The sequence below is a fragment of the Pan troglodytes genome, chromosome 15 (assembly GCF_028858775.2).
Source record: "Pan troglodytes isolate AG18354 chromosome 15, NHGRI_mPanTro3-v2.0_pri, whole genome shotgun sequence".
Lineage (NCBI taxonomy): Eukaryota > Metazoa > Chordata > Mammalia > Primates > Hominidae > Pan > Pan troglodytes.
This window is the reverse complement of record NC_072413.2, coordinates 48,516,684-48,531,976: the sequence shown is the minus strand read 5'-3', so window position 1 is coordinate 48,531,976 and position 15,293 is coordinate 48,516,684. Positions and strand designations below refer to the sequence as shown.

General features: G+C 35.0%; 1 protein-coding gene across 2 annotated transcripts in view; it reads left to right on the top strand.

The window, feature by feature from the left end:
- Positions 1-15,293, top strand: part of MAP4K5 (mitogen-activated protein kinase kinase kinase kinase 5) — a 113,483-nt gene that overhangs the window by 16,135 nt on the left and 82,055 nt on the right. For both annotated transcript variants that reach the window (XM_054666516.2, XM_063793369.1), the window contains exon 2: positions 11,100-11,157. In XM_054666516.2, coding sequence (XP_054522491.1) covers positions 11,100-11,157 — 58 coding nt within the window. The remainder of the gene's footprint in view (positions 1-11,099; positions 11,158-15,293) is intronic.

Sequence of the window (15,293 nt, the reverse complement as noted above, 5' to 3'; positions counted from 1 at the left end):
TGTGTTAGACACATTAATGTTAAGGTGCCTGTCAGGTTTCCATGGATGTAGGAGTCTGGAGCAAAGTGAGGAGAGAGATGTGCCCTAGAAATAGATGGTTGGCTGCATAGGTGAATGTTAGATAAAGAAAAGATGCAGTTCCGTGATCAGTTAGGATAGGTGAGAGAAGAGGGGTTAACAAAGAGGCTGAGGGATCATTGAAAGTTTGAAGCAAGAGGAGTGGAATAGTTCTTATAAAAAGTGGAAAATAAAACCTATACAAGAAGTTGTAGTTTGGGATTTGTGTTGATTTGAAAGTAAGACCAGTTAGCATGATTTTGTCATTTTTTTTCTAGTAACTGTTAGCTATTTGATGCCAGTGTGGGATTAGTGGATAATTGGAATTAATCAAGATTAGGATTTTGCCAGGCTAGTACAATAGAGGGAAGAGGAAGTTTAATCCTGATAGGTAAGGGAGGATGTATGGAGTTGAGAGAAATAATTGGTGGTCATGGAGAAATGCATTGGCAAATTGATGAGGTGGGAGAATGGCTGGAATGGGAGGACTAGAATAAGTGAGCTGAAAGGATAGGAGATAGTGATTAGAAAGGAAGTATAATGTTAATTAGGTCAGGGAATGAAAAGTCAGAGTAGTTCCGGATATTGAAGTCACTAAGAGTGGTGGAGGCAAGAGAAAGGATAGAGAGGAAACTGTGAACCAGGGGTCATAAAATCTTAAAAGAATAAGGATGACTGGCTAGGCACAATGGCTCACGCCTGTAATCCCAGCACTTTGGGAGGCCAGGGCGGGCAGATCACAAGGTCAGGAGATCGAGACCATCCTGGCCAACATGGTGAAACCTCGTCTCTACTAAAAATACAAAAATTAGCCTGGCGTGGCGGCGAGTGCCTGTAGTCCCAGCTACTCGGGAGGCTGAAGCGAGAGAATTACTTGAACCTGGGAGGCAGAGGCTGCAGTGAGCCAAGATTACGCCACTGTACTCCAGCCTGGGCGACAGAGCGAGACTCCATCTCAAAAAAAAAAAAAAAAAAAAGAATAAGGATGACCAAGAAGTTAGTATATGATAGCTACAGGAAGATAGGCGGTGATACATTCTGTCCTGAGCGTCAAAGGAATCTTAACTTTCACCATTCCCTCTTTATACCTTTATATTCCCTTAATGCAAGGTAGTTTTGCTCTTTTAGACTGCCCATGTTTTCTCTTGTCTTTACACCTTTGCCTGGAATTTTGCTATCCATAATCTCTTACCCACCACTCCTCCCGGGAAAGTCTTCTATTAGGTCTCAGTTTAAATTTACTTTCTCCTGGAAGCTTTTTCTTCAATCTAGTTTGACTGGGCTCAGAATCCTCCAATGTTGACTTGTGTCATCTTTGAGAGCATTTTTCACACTCTGTAGTATTTACTGTTCCCTTCCCTTCTCTGTCTTTCTAACTGATAAAAGTTTTCGGAAGACAGGAACTGTTTTTGTTTCATTACATTCCTAGTATTAACACAGTACCTGGCACATAGTAAGTATTAAGTAATGTTTGTTGAATAAATGAACCAGTTAAAAACAGTGTTTCAGCCGGGACTAGTGGCTCACGCCTGTAATCCCAGCACTTTGGGAGGATGAGGTGGGTAGATTACTTGAGGTAAGGAATTTGAGACCATCCTGGCCAATGCGGTGATACCCTGTCTCTACTAAAAATACAAAAAAAAAATTAGCCAGGCCTGGTGGTGCCTGCCTTAGTCCCAGCTACTCAGGAGGCTGAGGCACGAGAATTGCTTGAGCCTGGGAGGTGGAGGCTGCAGTGAGCTGAGATCACACCACTGTGCTCCAGCCTGGGTGACAGAGCAAGACTCGGCCTCAAAAAAACAAAAACAAAACAAAACAATAACAGAGAAAGCAATGTTCCATAAAGTATTGAGTATAGAGGTTTTACAGCCTATGACATAGTTGACTTTTCACTTTTATTGTGGATTAATCAGCTACTTTGTATTTTTCAAACCTTATGGGTGCTGTGTTGCTTCTTTTGTATTGTAGATCATGTTCTTAAATCTGGAACACATAATTATGACCCTGAGAAACAGTCACTGGCCACTGGAGATAGCTTGTTAAAAATATTGAGATGTCTGGATTTTCTGATGTTATGTTATAGAATAAAGGGGCATATTTAAAACTGAAGTCCACAGTTGGCTTAATGGAAAAGTTTTGTGACCCTAAGAATGTGCTGGGAGAAAGTTGTCTGGGGTAGGATGAGAGACCCAATGTGAAGAACAGAGAAATACAGGAGCTTTTTCATTTTTCTTCATGATGATGGTCTTGGTTGCCATAGCTTTTAGATGGCTGTCCTTACTTGCCGGTTTTTTTTTTTAGCCCCAGTTTATAAAAAATTATCTTTCAACTTCATGAATACTAGGATGTATTACTATGTATTGATTCGTGTCTTCCAATTCTGTGTTGACCTTGTAGGTAAAATGTTTAGACTTTTCTTCATTAATTTTTAGTTTTCATTAAAAATTTTACAGCATGTAGAAGAGTTCATAGTTTACAAAACTGGCAATTGCATAATATTACTGAAGTAGAAATGGCTTAATTAACATCTTTCAATTTTTTTTGTTTGTTTAAGTGGAAATCCATAGGTAACTTTTTACTATTAGTAAGATTGAAGACTGGAGGGCTTGAGTTGAAATACTTCCTTAGTAGTAAATTGACTTGGAAATATGAATTAAGAGATGAAAAGGAATTGCATTAGGAATGCGAATAGAAAATTAATTTAATTGGAATGATTCTATTGTGGATTTTATAGTGATATTGATTCCATTCATTATGAGTTTATCTTTTCCACATAATAATTTCAGTTCCTGATTAATAAGAGTTAAATAAGACCTGTAACTGTACTGTTTTATTAGATTTCTAGGTGTTTAGTATATCTTAAGTCTGAGTATTAGTGTATACCAAAACCCTACTAACATGAATAGGAATCAGAAATATAGTTAGATCTTTTTTGTGTAGTTGCCGTTGTACTCCAGTTAGTTCCTTTTATAAACATAATGCAGGATCTTTCAATTCTTGTGTATTAAAGTTAAAAACAAAAAGAATTGAGAGTATCACATTTAACTTGTTGGAAAGAAATGGTGGATTTCAAAAACTGGTACTCCAAAACTCTTTTGGATTATAGCGCGAATTTGTATAGTTAAATTTCTGAAAGATCTCTTTAGTAAATTGAATCTGTAAGGTCTCTGTTTAGAAGATCTCTTTTTCTGAAAGCCTCTTTGCCTTTCATTATAAAAGAGCCTGGTACTGCTTTCTGTTTTAAAAATCCAGCTGGAAAATTACAGAGCACAAACATTTGCCCATCGGTTCTTCATTTGGAGAAAACAGAAATATGTCTTCAAGATGGAGGCTGACATTTAAGTATTTATTCCTATCAGCGGGAGCTGTAGTTTGTATTTTTTGCATTTTACTTCTGTAACCACATATAATATATCTTGGCTTCTGCGTGGTGTAACTGTAAAACACCATCTTTATTTTATGTCATTTTGTGATTGTTGTTCAAATCCTCCAATGATCTGTTTCTGAGCCCCTCAGAATCTCTAAAAAAATCAAGGTATCCTTGCCTTTTCTTTTTGGCTCCATTAAATTGAAATATAAATGGTTGACTCTAATAATAAAAATTGGCTCATAAATGTGTCTGAAAATGTGTATTCTTTTCAAAAATAATTTATCTTTAAATTAATAGACAATTTTTTAGTGCAGTTTTAGATTTACAGAGTAATAAAGCACATAGTACATAGAATTACATTTAGCCAACCCCTGAATTCCTGTATAGTTTTGTCTTTTATTAATTGCGTTAATTTATAATCTTGCATTAGTGTGGTACATTTGTTATAATTATTGAACCAATATTGATATATTATTAACTATAGTTCATAGTTTACATAAAGATTCACATTTTGTGTTGTATAGTTCTATGGGTTTTGACAAATACGTAAGGAGATGTGTCTATCATTACCATTTCATACAGAATACTTTCACTCTCCTAAAAATCCCCTGTGCTTCACCTATTTGTCTCTTTCCTTCCTCCCCTAAACCCCAGACAACCATTGCTTTTTACTGTCTCTGTAGTTTTGCCTTTTTCGGAATGTCATAGAGTTGGAATCATACACTTTGTAAGCCTTCTTAGACTGGCTTCTTACACTTAACAATATGCATTTAGGATTCTTCCGTATCTTTTTGTGGTTTCCATTTCTTCTATTATTAAATTTAATTTAAAAAAATTGACAGTTGTACATATGGGTAAGATTCATAGTGACTCATAGTGATGTTTCAATACATAAAATTTGTAGTGATCAGGAAAATTAGCAAATCTATAATCTTAAACATTATCCTTTCTTTGTGTTGGGAACATTTGGTATTTTCCTGGCTATTTGAAACTATGTAATATGTTATTGTTAACTATAGCTATCCTGTAGTAGTAGTATAGAACACTAAAATTTATTCTTCCTATCTAGCTATTGTTTTGTATACTTTAACAAATTTCTCCCTATTCCTCCCTTCCCCCTACCCTTCTCAGCCTCTAGTATTCTCTGTTCTACTTTTTACTTTTATGAGATTAACTTTTTTTAGCTTCCACATGTGAGTGAGAACATGTGATGGTTAACTTTCTGTTCCTGGCTAATTTCACTTAACAGAATATCCTCCATTCCATCCAAGTTTCCTCAAATGACAGCATTTCATTCTTTTTATGGCTAAATAGTATTCCATTTTGAGTATATATAATCAGATTTTCTTTATTTATCATTGTTGGACACCCAGGTTCATTCTTTGTCTTGGCTGTCGTGAATAGTGCTGCAATAAACATTCCACTATATGGATTTACCACAGTTTGTTTATGTATTCACCTATTGGAGGACATCTTGATTACTTCCAGTTTTGGGTGACTGTGAATAAAGACTGCTTTAAACACTTATGTATAGGTTTTTATGTGGACATAACTTTTTAGCTCAGTTGGGTACATGCCAAGGACTGGGGTTGCTGGCTGGCTCATAAGGTAAGACTATGTTTAGCTTTGTGAGAAACTGCCAAAGTATCAAGGTTTGTGTTCTGTCCATATGTGTTCTTAGGACTCAACCTAATTAAAAGTTTGGAAGGATATACTCTAAACCATTAACAATAGTTATTTTGGAAGATGAGATTGGGATGTAGAGGGACTGTCATCTTTCACTGATTTATATTATTTTAATTTTTCTACCACAAAATCTTACTTTTGTAGTAATTTTTTCCAAATAATTTTCTTCAAAATACTTTAATTCATCATAGTATGACTCAACATAAGTGAAAAAAGTAAGACTATTTAAAATAATGTATTGTCAGTTTCATAGCATTTTCTAGTTGTGGAAGATTTTAATTTTTTTAAGAGAGCAATAACCTTCCTACAACGATGATTGTCTATTCAACAAATTTGTAGAGCATCTACCATGTGGCACAGCCTTTCAAAGGATCATGCCTAGAGCTAAGATGACAACACACTTAATCCAGCCTTAGGATACCAGGGAGACTTCCTGGAGGAGGTGATAACTAAAATGAATTCTGAAGGACGAGTCTGAGTTAACCAGGCCAAACGGGGAGGGAGGCGGGGAAAGGAGAACGTACCAGAATGAGGACAGTTTTCAGATCAGAGACCGAGCTATTCACTTCTGATTAATCTGACTAAAATCAGAATTAATTGTTCCAAACTCTCAGAGAAGCATATTAGATCTTTTCATGTTGTTGACTCTTGTTTAATAATTGGTAACCGAGAAGAATGGAGTCATTTTCTTTTGGTTCCTCAAAGTAAGTGGCAGTGAATGGCAGAATGCATTGCCCAAATGCCTGTTTTTGCTTGGCATAATGAATTGCCTGAAGATATTTTGTTGTTGAAAATGTGTTTTAGCATCAGTCATTGTCATATGAGTTGAACATTGTATTCCTTACCTGAAATGTATAATCTTGAATTTTTCAACCGTCACAATTTGTGAGTGTACTTTTGTAACTTTCTTGTGCCTTTATGGCACTTATACTTAAATCTTTCTTCTCAATTTGTAAACTTATACTGTATGTTCAAAGATGTTTTTCTGTTTTCTGTAGGAGTCCAGCGAAAATTTTAAATGAAAAAACAATTTAAATGATCTCTTAGGTGGATAGGGAAAGAAGGAAAACCAGGGTACTGACATTTAGACATAGAAGTGGCTATTATGTTTGCTAGATTATGACGTGAGTTAAAATAAGAGTTCATTGAATCTGTGTTTTTTTTTTAATTCCAGTTCTTTAGATGGATTTTAAACATATTAGAAGGCTACTAACTTTTATTCAATAATTTTTTTCAGAATGTTTAAAATACTACTGTTTTCTTTGGATCAAATTCAACTCTAAGATTATTTCTTTAAGACATTAAATGTGTAATAGTTCACCTTCTGTTACATTGAAAATTATCACGGAGAAATTTAATGTGAAAGAGGATTAGTATATTGCTTTGTTAATCTGTTTTCAGTAGATTATTTTGTTAATCTATTTCAACAAAAGTTACCACTGTTGCTGATCTGTTAAATATTACACAATTAATACTTTTCTCTAGTATCTGTTGCATTTAAAAAAGAAAAAGAATTCTCGAATTCTGAAAAGGGGCAGTGAAATATTGTCATCAGAATACATTAGGTATTTCTCCTAATGCTATCCCTCCCCCTGCCCCCCACCCCATGACAGGCCCCTGTGTGTGATGTTCCCTGCCCTGTGTCCAAGTGTTCTTGTTGTTCAATTCCCACCTGTGAGTGAGAATATGTGGTGTTTGGTTTTCTGTCCTTGTGATAGTTTGCTCAGAATGATGGTTTCCAGCTTCATCTGTGTCCCTGCAAAGGACATGAACTCTTCCTTTTTTTATAGCTGCATAGTATTCGATGGTATATATGTGTCACATTTTCTTAATCCAGTCTATCATTGATGGACATTTGGGTTGGTTCCAAGTCTTTACTATTGTGAATAGTGCCACAATAAACATACGTGTGCATGTGTCTTTATAGTAGCATAACTTATAATCCTTTGGGTATATACCCAGTAATGGGATCACTGGGTCAAATGGTATTTCTAGTTCTAGATCCTTGAGGAATCACCACACTGTCTTCCACAATGGTTGAACTAGTTTACACTCCCACCAACAGTGTAAAAGTGTTTCTATTTCTTCACATCCTCTCCAGCATCTGTTGTTGCCTTTTTTTTTTTATACTTTAAGTTCTAGGGTACATGTGCACAACATGCAGATTTGTTACATATGTATACATGTGCCATGTTGGTGTATTGCACCCATTAACTCTTCATTTACGTTAGGTATGTCTCCTAATGCTATCCCTCCCCTCTCCCCCCACCCCACGACAGGCCCCAGTGTGTGATGTTCTCCACCCTGTGTCCAAGTGTTCTCATTGTTCAATTCCCACCTATGAGTGAGAACATGTGGTGTTTGGTTTTCTGTCCTTGGGATAGTTTGCTCAGAATGATGGTTTCCAGCTTCATCCATGTCCCTACAAAGGACATGAACTCATCCTTTTTATGGCTGCATGGTATTCCATTGTGTATAAGTGCCACATTTTCTTAGTCCAGTCCATCATTGATAGACATTTGGGTTGGTTCCAAGTCTTTGCTATTGTGAATAGTGCCACAATAAACATATGTGTGCATGTGTCTTTATAGCAGCATGATTTATAATCCTTTGGAATGGAGGGATGGAGGAAAATCTACCAAGGAAATGGAAAACAAAAAAAAGCAGGGGTTGCAATCCTAGTCTCTGATAAAACAGACTTTCAACCAACAAAAATCAGAAGAGACAAAGAAGGGCATTACATAATGGTAAAGGGATCAATTCAACAAGAAGAGCTAACTATCCTAAATATATATGCACCCAATACAGAACACCCAGATTCATGAAGCAAGTCCTTAGAGACCTACAAAGAGACTTAAACTCCCGCACAATAATAATGGGAGACTTTAACACCCCACTGTCAACATTAGACAGATCAGCGAGACAGAAAGTTAACAAGGATATCCAGGACTTGAACTCAGCTCTGCACCAAGCAGACCCAATAGACATCTACAGAACTCTCTACCCCAAATCAACAGAATATACATTCTTCTTAGCACCACATCGCACTTATTCCAAAACTGACCACATAGTTGGAAATAAAGCACTCCTCAGCAAATGCAAAAGTACAGAAATTATAACAAACTGTCTCTCAGACCACAGTGCAATCAAACTAGAACTCAGGATTAAGAAACTCACTCAAAACTGCTCAACTACATGGAAACTGAACAACCTGCTCCTCAATGACTACTGGGTACATAACGAAATGAAGGCAGAAATAAAGATGTTCTTTGAAACCAATGAGAACAAAGACACAACATACCAGAATCTCTGGGACACATTTAAAGCAGTGTATAGGAGGAAATTTATAACACTAAATGCCCACTAAAGAAAGCAGGAAGGATCTAAAATTGACACCCTAACATCACAATTGAAAGAGCTAGAGAAGCAAGAGCAAAAACATTCAAAAGCTAGCAGAAGGCAAGAAATAACTAAGATCAGAGCAGAACTGAAGGAGATAGAGACACAAAAAACCCTTCAAAAAATCAATGAATCCAGGAGCTGGTTTTTTGAAAAGATCAGCAAAATTGGATTCTAACTCTTGACTCACCCCTGGCAGCAGGATGGCCTTGGGCAGGTCTGCTTTACTAAACTAAGTCTTTTTGTGTTTAAATAAATAGAATTAAGTAATGTATATGAAAGTTCCTGCAAACTGTAAAGCATTACAAACATAATTGCCATCATTATTACGGAATTCATCTTCTAACACATTTTATGATTTACTGAACAATATGCCCAGGAAGTCAATTATCACTGCTTGTTCTGGCCATATTTTTTATACCTGAGTCTCACTGGCATGTGAATTGGCTGAGAGGTGGACAGGCTAAATCTATGTGCACATATCCTTTTATGACCCAAGGGAAATTTTAGGAATTAGAAGAAGACCTGAGGCTAACAGACAATTCTTATGTCCAATGGCAGAAAGAGGAGAGGGTAGGAATGGTGTGAGGCTTCTGGCTGACCCCTGCTCCCCTTTTTGTAAATGTGTTCGTAGTTAGGAGAGAAGTAACTATAACTATGAAAGAGAGGAGTTAAAACGCCTGCTCTTCTTTCCTGAGACCCCTTCTTACCGTATTCAGTAGATTTAGTGAGGAAAATGTGAACTTATCACAAAGTAGTTGCAACTTCTGCTGTTGAAAATTATTTTCTTGCCAGGCCTGGTGGTTCACTGTAATCCCAGCACTTCAGGAGGCCAAGATGGGCAAATTACTTGAACCCAGGAGTTTGAGACCGGCCTGGGCAACATGGCGAAACCCGTCTCTACAAAAAGTACAACAGTTAGCTGAGTGTAGTGGCAGGTGTCTGTAGTCTCAGCCACTTGGGAGGCTGAGGTGGGAGGATCACTTGAGCCCAGGAGGCAGAGGCTGCAGTGAGCCAAGATCCTGTTGCTGCACTCCATCCTGGGTGACAGAAGTGAGACCCTGTCTCAAAACAACAAAAACCAAACAAACAAAAGACAAATTATTTTTCTTTCTGTTTGTGTCTTTTCCTCTGTATATCTCTCCCCCATTCTATTCTTTTTCTCACCCTCTGTATGTCATTTTTAAAAGGATCTCTTTGAAGGCACTCTTCCCTACTTTATCATTCTTCTATTCCTTTCCCTTTTTCTCTTCTTTCCTCAGATAATTTGACTTATTTAATTTGGCAGATTAGTATAACTATACTTTTCTATTTTATCATGTCTTTTTCTTGTTTTTTTCTGCCATTTGAAAGTTGATATTCAAATCTAATATAGTAAATGAAAAAGGTCATAAATTAGTAAATTCCATTTCCACATATGATATACCACGGGGTACGATGAAAATGAGCACTCATATTAACAAAGAGAGTATAGTGGTAAAATGTTTTTAGACTATTTGATGGTATGTGTTCATATTCACAACCTTTGACCTAGTAATACCGTATCTTAGAATCCATTTAAAACAAATATGTCTTAAATAATGAAAAGACTATATGTAACATCCTTTATGTCCAGCAATAAAGAGGATTATTATATGGACTATGTTATAATCATTTAATTTTCACCAACAATAAGTTTTGGCAGACATGGTTTTAACATCCAAGGTTTTAACATCCAAGGTCGATGACAGTAAAAATTCGCACAGTGTTTTAGAGCAATATGGCAACATACCCATTATAAGTCCACATACCTTTTGGTCTCACAATTGTATGTCTAGGTTGCCTTCCTTATAAGCTGATCTATGATAAAATATTGGTAATGATATTCATTGCAGTGCTAATTATAGTAAGTTTGTTGATATTTTGTTAAATAGTAAATAGTTTCTCTTCTAGATATTTAACTGAAGGAAATAAGGCTGTGGATAGATACAAAGCTAAGATATATGTATCCCTATTTTTATAACTTGAAAATAATATTAAAATTGTAAATGCCCAACAATAGAGGGTTGGGTAAATTATATATCCTGTCAGTGGAAAATCAGGCAGCATTTGTAATCATGTCTTAGAAGACTATGATGGGGTCATCTTCTTCCATAATGCACATGCATATATATATGTGTACAAGAAAAGAGATGCATGTACACTGAAATGTTCACTGTTTTTCTCTAGGTAGTTAGATACAGATGATTAAAATTTTTAATGACCTATGATTATGTTTTCTGGTATAAATAAAACCCATGAGATTTTTAAAATTAAAAATATTAACTAACCCGAGGCTGAAGAAAAGCCTTGGAGGAAGTAGACCAAATTTTAAACAGGAGCTGTTTTTGAGTGGTGGGACTATTGGTAATTTTTTAAACACTTTTGTGTCTTATCTATATTTTTCTTTAATGGGAAAATGAGTTTGCTCAGCATTTTATTGGAAATATTTTGTTTTTTAGTTTTGATGAAAGTATGGTTGATAAGCAATTAACATAGTACCAAGTAATTTTAATGTAATTAACAAGCTTTTTAATTAACAAGATTTTTGTTTTTATTTTATTTTTAGGCCAGAAATGTACACACAGGAGAGCTGGCTGCAGTAAAAATCATTAAATTGGAGCCTGGTATGTGTTAAAACCCTCAAGACAATTTTTGAGGGTTTTCCATATTTCTTTCCTTGTTTCCCTTCTTCCCAAAAGAAGTCTTTATATGTTCTATCAGGTCAGTAGAATATCTTCAATTAAATTACCCTGAAGGTGGTTAGTTAAAGGTAAGTTTGATGTGACAGTTTTGCTGCCAAATAAAATTTGACATGTACACATTCAGAATTGGAAGACACATTGACACTGTTAAAGTAATTTTCTTTTAAGATGATAGTGAAGTATTTGAACTTCAGGTTTAGCTTTTATGAGAATTTGATTAGGAAAGTGTTCAATGATTTTTTGGGGTGAATATTTGGGATAATGACATTTGTTTGTCAGCTATTCCCTTTGATTGATTTAGGTTTGTTAATTCTGGTCTTAGCTTAATGCTTATTTTATTAACACTTCTGTGTATCAGAAGACTGCTTGTTTCAAAACACATTGAATAGTTTGCTTTGAAAATAAAACTATAGTCCTGGAACGGTTTTATGATTTTGATATCCTAAAAGTTTCTAATGAGTGCAGTAGTAGTTTTTGACCAGGTAAGTGAATATTTGGTGGTATGTTCATTTGCTGGTTCATAAGCGTAGGCATGTAGGATTAGTTTGTGACCATAATTATGCCAGTTTCCTAGTTTGAGCGGTTAAAATGACTTTGCATTTCAAACACAGTATTTGAATCATTATACATGTGATTCATTAGAGAGATAATAGTACTGAGGTAGCATATGCTGGAACACTTTAAAAATAAGCTTTCAGATATGTCCCAGTATCTTTTTTTTCCTGGCAAATAGAAATTGCTATAATAATACTCTTTTAGGATCCTCTTATTAAGTGCCACCTAATAAGTTTAAAATGATCTCCAAAATGTCACTAACACAAATAGGGAATATAACAGAACTATACAAGCCTTTGCCTGTCCTGGAAAAGTCACTAGAGCAAATATTCAAATTATGTTCAAGGATGGTTATTCAAGTTATGTCCAGGTACTGGCGTGTGCTCTCAGAGAAAACAAAGATATTTATCCCTTTTCTGTCTTAAGCGAGTGCAGTGGGCTTGTTACAACATGGTTTCACTTACTTGACTTGAGGGTATGGCTTATTTTTCATTAGGTTGATGCATAAATAATTGCAGTTTTTGCCAACCTAATATTATAGCAGTTTTTGCCAACCTAATATTATAGTTCATTATAATGAATTAATGAGTGTATTTTTTAAATCCTGCAATTCTGAATTCTCAATAAGCCATATATTAGAACTAACATAAGAAGGCAATTCAGTAAAAAAGAAAAATATGTGTATGATTACTTAAAATATAAGGATTAAATGCAAGGATCATAAGACTCTTTTGAAAGGCTGGAATTTCTCACTGCCTTGTTTTGTAAAAGCTACTGATTATTTTATGTTAGATGTGACCCATGTATTAAGATTGAGTAATATTTCAACTTGTCCCCCAAAAAAGAATATCATGGAAGTTCAGTAAATATTGATGATGTGATCTTAGTATTTGGCCATTTAAAAATTTTTTTGGTTGCCTATTCTTATGCCTTGCCCCAGTCCTATCAGGTTATTTGTATTTTATTATTGATTTTTAGATGCTGTTTGCATTTTGGGGATAGTGACTCTTCATCATGTATTTTACACTTCCCACAATTTGTCTTCTGTCTTTGCACTCTGCTTATACTTTTTTTTTTCCATGTGGAAGTGTTCTTTTTTCTCTCAGACAAGTTTGTCAGTCCTCCTTTCTCTATTCCCTATTTCCTTGTACTTAGGCCTTTTCTCCTAGATAATTATAACAATTTTAAACTGTAATTTCTTCCAGTTTTTCCTTTTTTTTCTTCCAAAATTTAAATACTTGCTCAATCAGGAACAAGTTTGTTCTAAGGGATGAAAGAGAACTCTCTCTATGTATTTTTTCAAATGGCTAGTTTCCCAAAGCCATTACTATAGATTCAGTCTCTTATCCACAGATTTGAAGTGCCTTGGTTGTCATAAACTAAATTTCCATGTAAACATAGATTTTGTGTTCTGTTCCAGTGACTTTCTTTTTTCTATTCCTACTTCAACACTATCCTGGTTTTGATTACCAAAACTTTTGTTGCGTATTATTATCTTCATTCTTTTTATTTTTCAGGTATTTCCTGTTTGTAAAATTTTTTTCTTCAGAACTTTAAAATCATTTTTATCAAGAAGAAAAAAGGCACATAGATTAATGTAGGATATTTGGCATTTTGACAATAGTAAAGGTTTTTTCTTATTCAGGTCTTTAGGAAAGTTTTTGCCATGTCTTCATATTTATGGTATTTCTCGCTATTGGGAATGGCTTCCTTTTTCCCTCTTACACTGTCTAATTGGTTATTATAGGTATTTACTTCAGACATTGATTTTATTGGTTATATTTTGTCTCTGGCAGTCTTACAGAATTCATATTTTTCTGGCAGTTTTCAAATGTTTTTCGTTGTTTTTGCAACTATACGGACATATATAGAATGTTATTTTGGCCCAGACTTTCGCATTGTAGGATAGTGCTTCCAGTGTTATTAACCCATTTATGCTGGAGTTTGCAGTTTTTTGAATTGCAGACGTGTGAAAAATCAGACCTTGGTGATGACCTTGAGCCATAGGATATAAATAACTCCCACGTGCTTAGCGTTCCCATAATGGAACAGTAGGCATAAATGAGTTCTGACAGAAGTGTTGATCATCTTCCACTAGAGTGATTTTGTCCATTTCTCCTTCCATTTGTGGCACATCTGCTTAATGTATTATATGTGTGTCAGTTGACCCATAAAATTCATGTTATATTTTCATTTCTTAATAAATACTTATTGAATACCTAATATACTCCAAGCTCTGTTCTAGAGGATAGGAATGTAGAAGAGAACAAAAAGGCAAAGACCTTGTTCTCACGGAACTTGAATTCCAGTGGGGGAGTTAGAATAATGGAATAAATGTATAATGCATTAGTCACTCATATTGGTCATTGGCTTCAGTCTTTCCCTTACTATTGTGACTTGCATCCTCCATGTTTAATCATTCACTCCCTTAATGATCTTTGATACCCTTTTTACCTTGAATATAACTTTATCTGACATTGATATTGCCAACCCTCCTTTCTTTTTGTTTATATTTATGTGGCATACAACAAATGGATAGAACTGGTATACTTGGGCCTATCATTATCCTTTCTAGGTTGTTGATGTTTCTCTTGTAAAAAATTATATTTGACTTTTGTTTTATAACCCAATCTGAATCTTTCTTTTTTTAATATGCGAATCTGTCCACTATTATATTGTTTGGAGAGATGTTTAATTTTAATTCTGTTGTTGTTTTTGTTTTTAATATTTTCTTAAATTTTTTAAAAAATTATAGCTGGGGGTTTCTTTTATTTTTACTGCTGATAATTTGTAAGATACAATTCTGTAGTTTTGTCAGAGAATGGCTTGTAAGACCTTGAATAATATACTTAAATTTGTGGGTGTTTTAGTTTATCAGTTTAAGAAATAAAACGGTCATCTATTGAATTCTTGGTTTACAGATTTTGAAATTTGCATATTTATACTCTTCCTGCCTCATCATCCCCCCAATTTTCAACTGTTCATTGGTTTATTTGGGGATTTTAGCCCAGAAACTTTCTGATTGCACTGGGGTATGAGTATGTATTACTATGTGTACCTTCTTTTAAGAAATATAATATTTATAATTTATAAATGCCATGACCAATTATTTAGACTTAGTTTTATATTTAGTAGATTTACTACCCACCATTGGTCTTTTTATGCCATTTCCTTTCCATTCTCACCTACTTAGTATCAACTATCAATAGGCTAAGTCATATTATCAAAAAGATTTTCCAGGATTAGGAATATTATAATTTAAATCCATAAATTGATGATTATTCTCAAACCTGCTTTTCTTCTGCATTTTGCTAAGCAGTTAACCCATCCACAAATGTAGGCATTAACCTCGATTTCTCTCTTTTATTTGTGCTCAAGAATCAGTCTGTCAGCAAGTTCCCTCAGCTCTACCTCCAGAACACATCCTGAATCCATCTACTTGTCTTTGTTACCCATCTCCACCCTTCTAGTGCCTGTTGCCTTGCCCACACCTCCCATTCCCC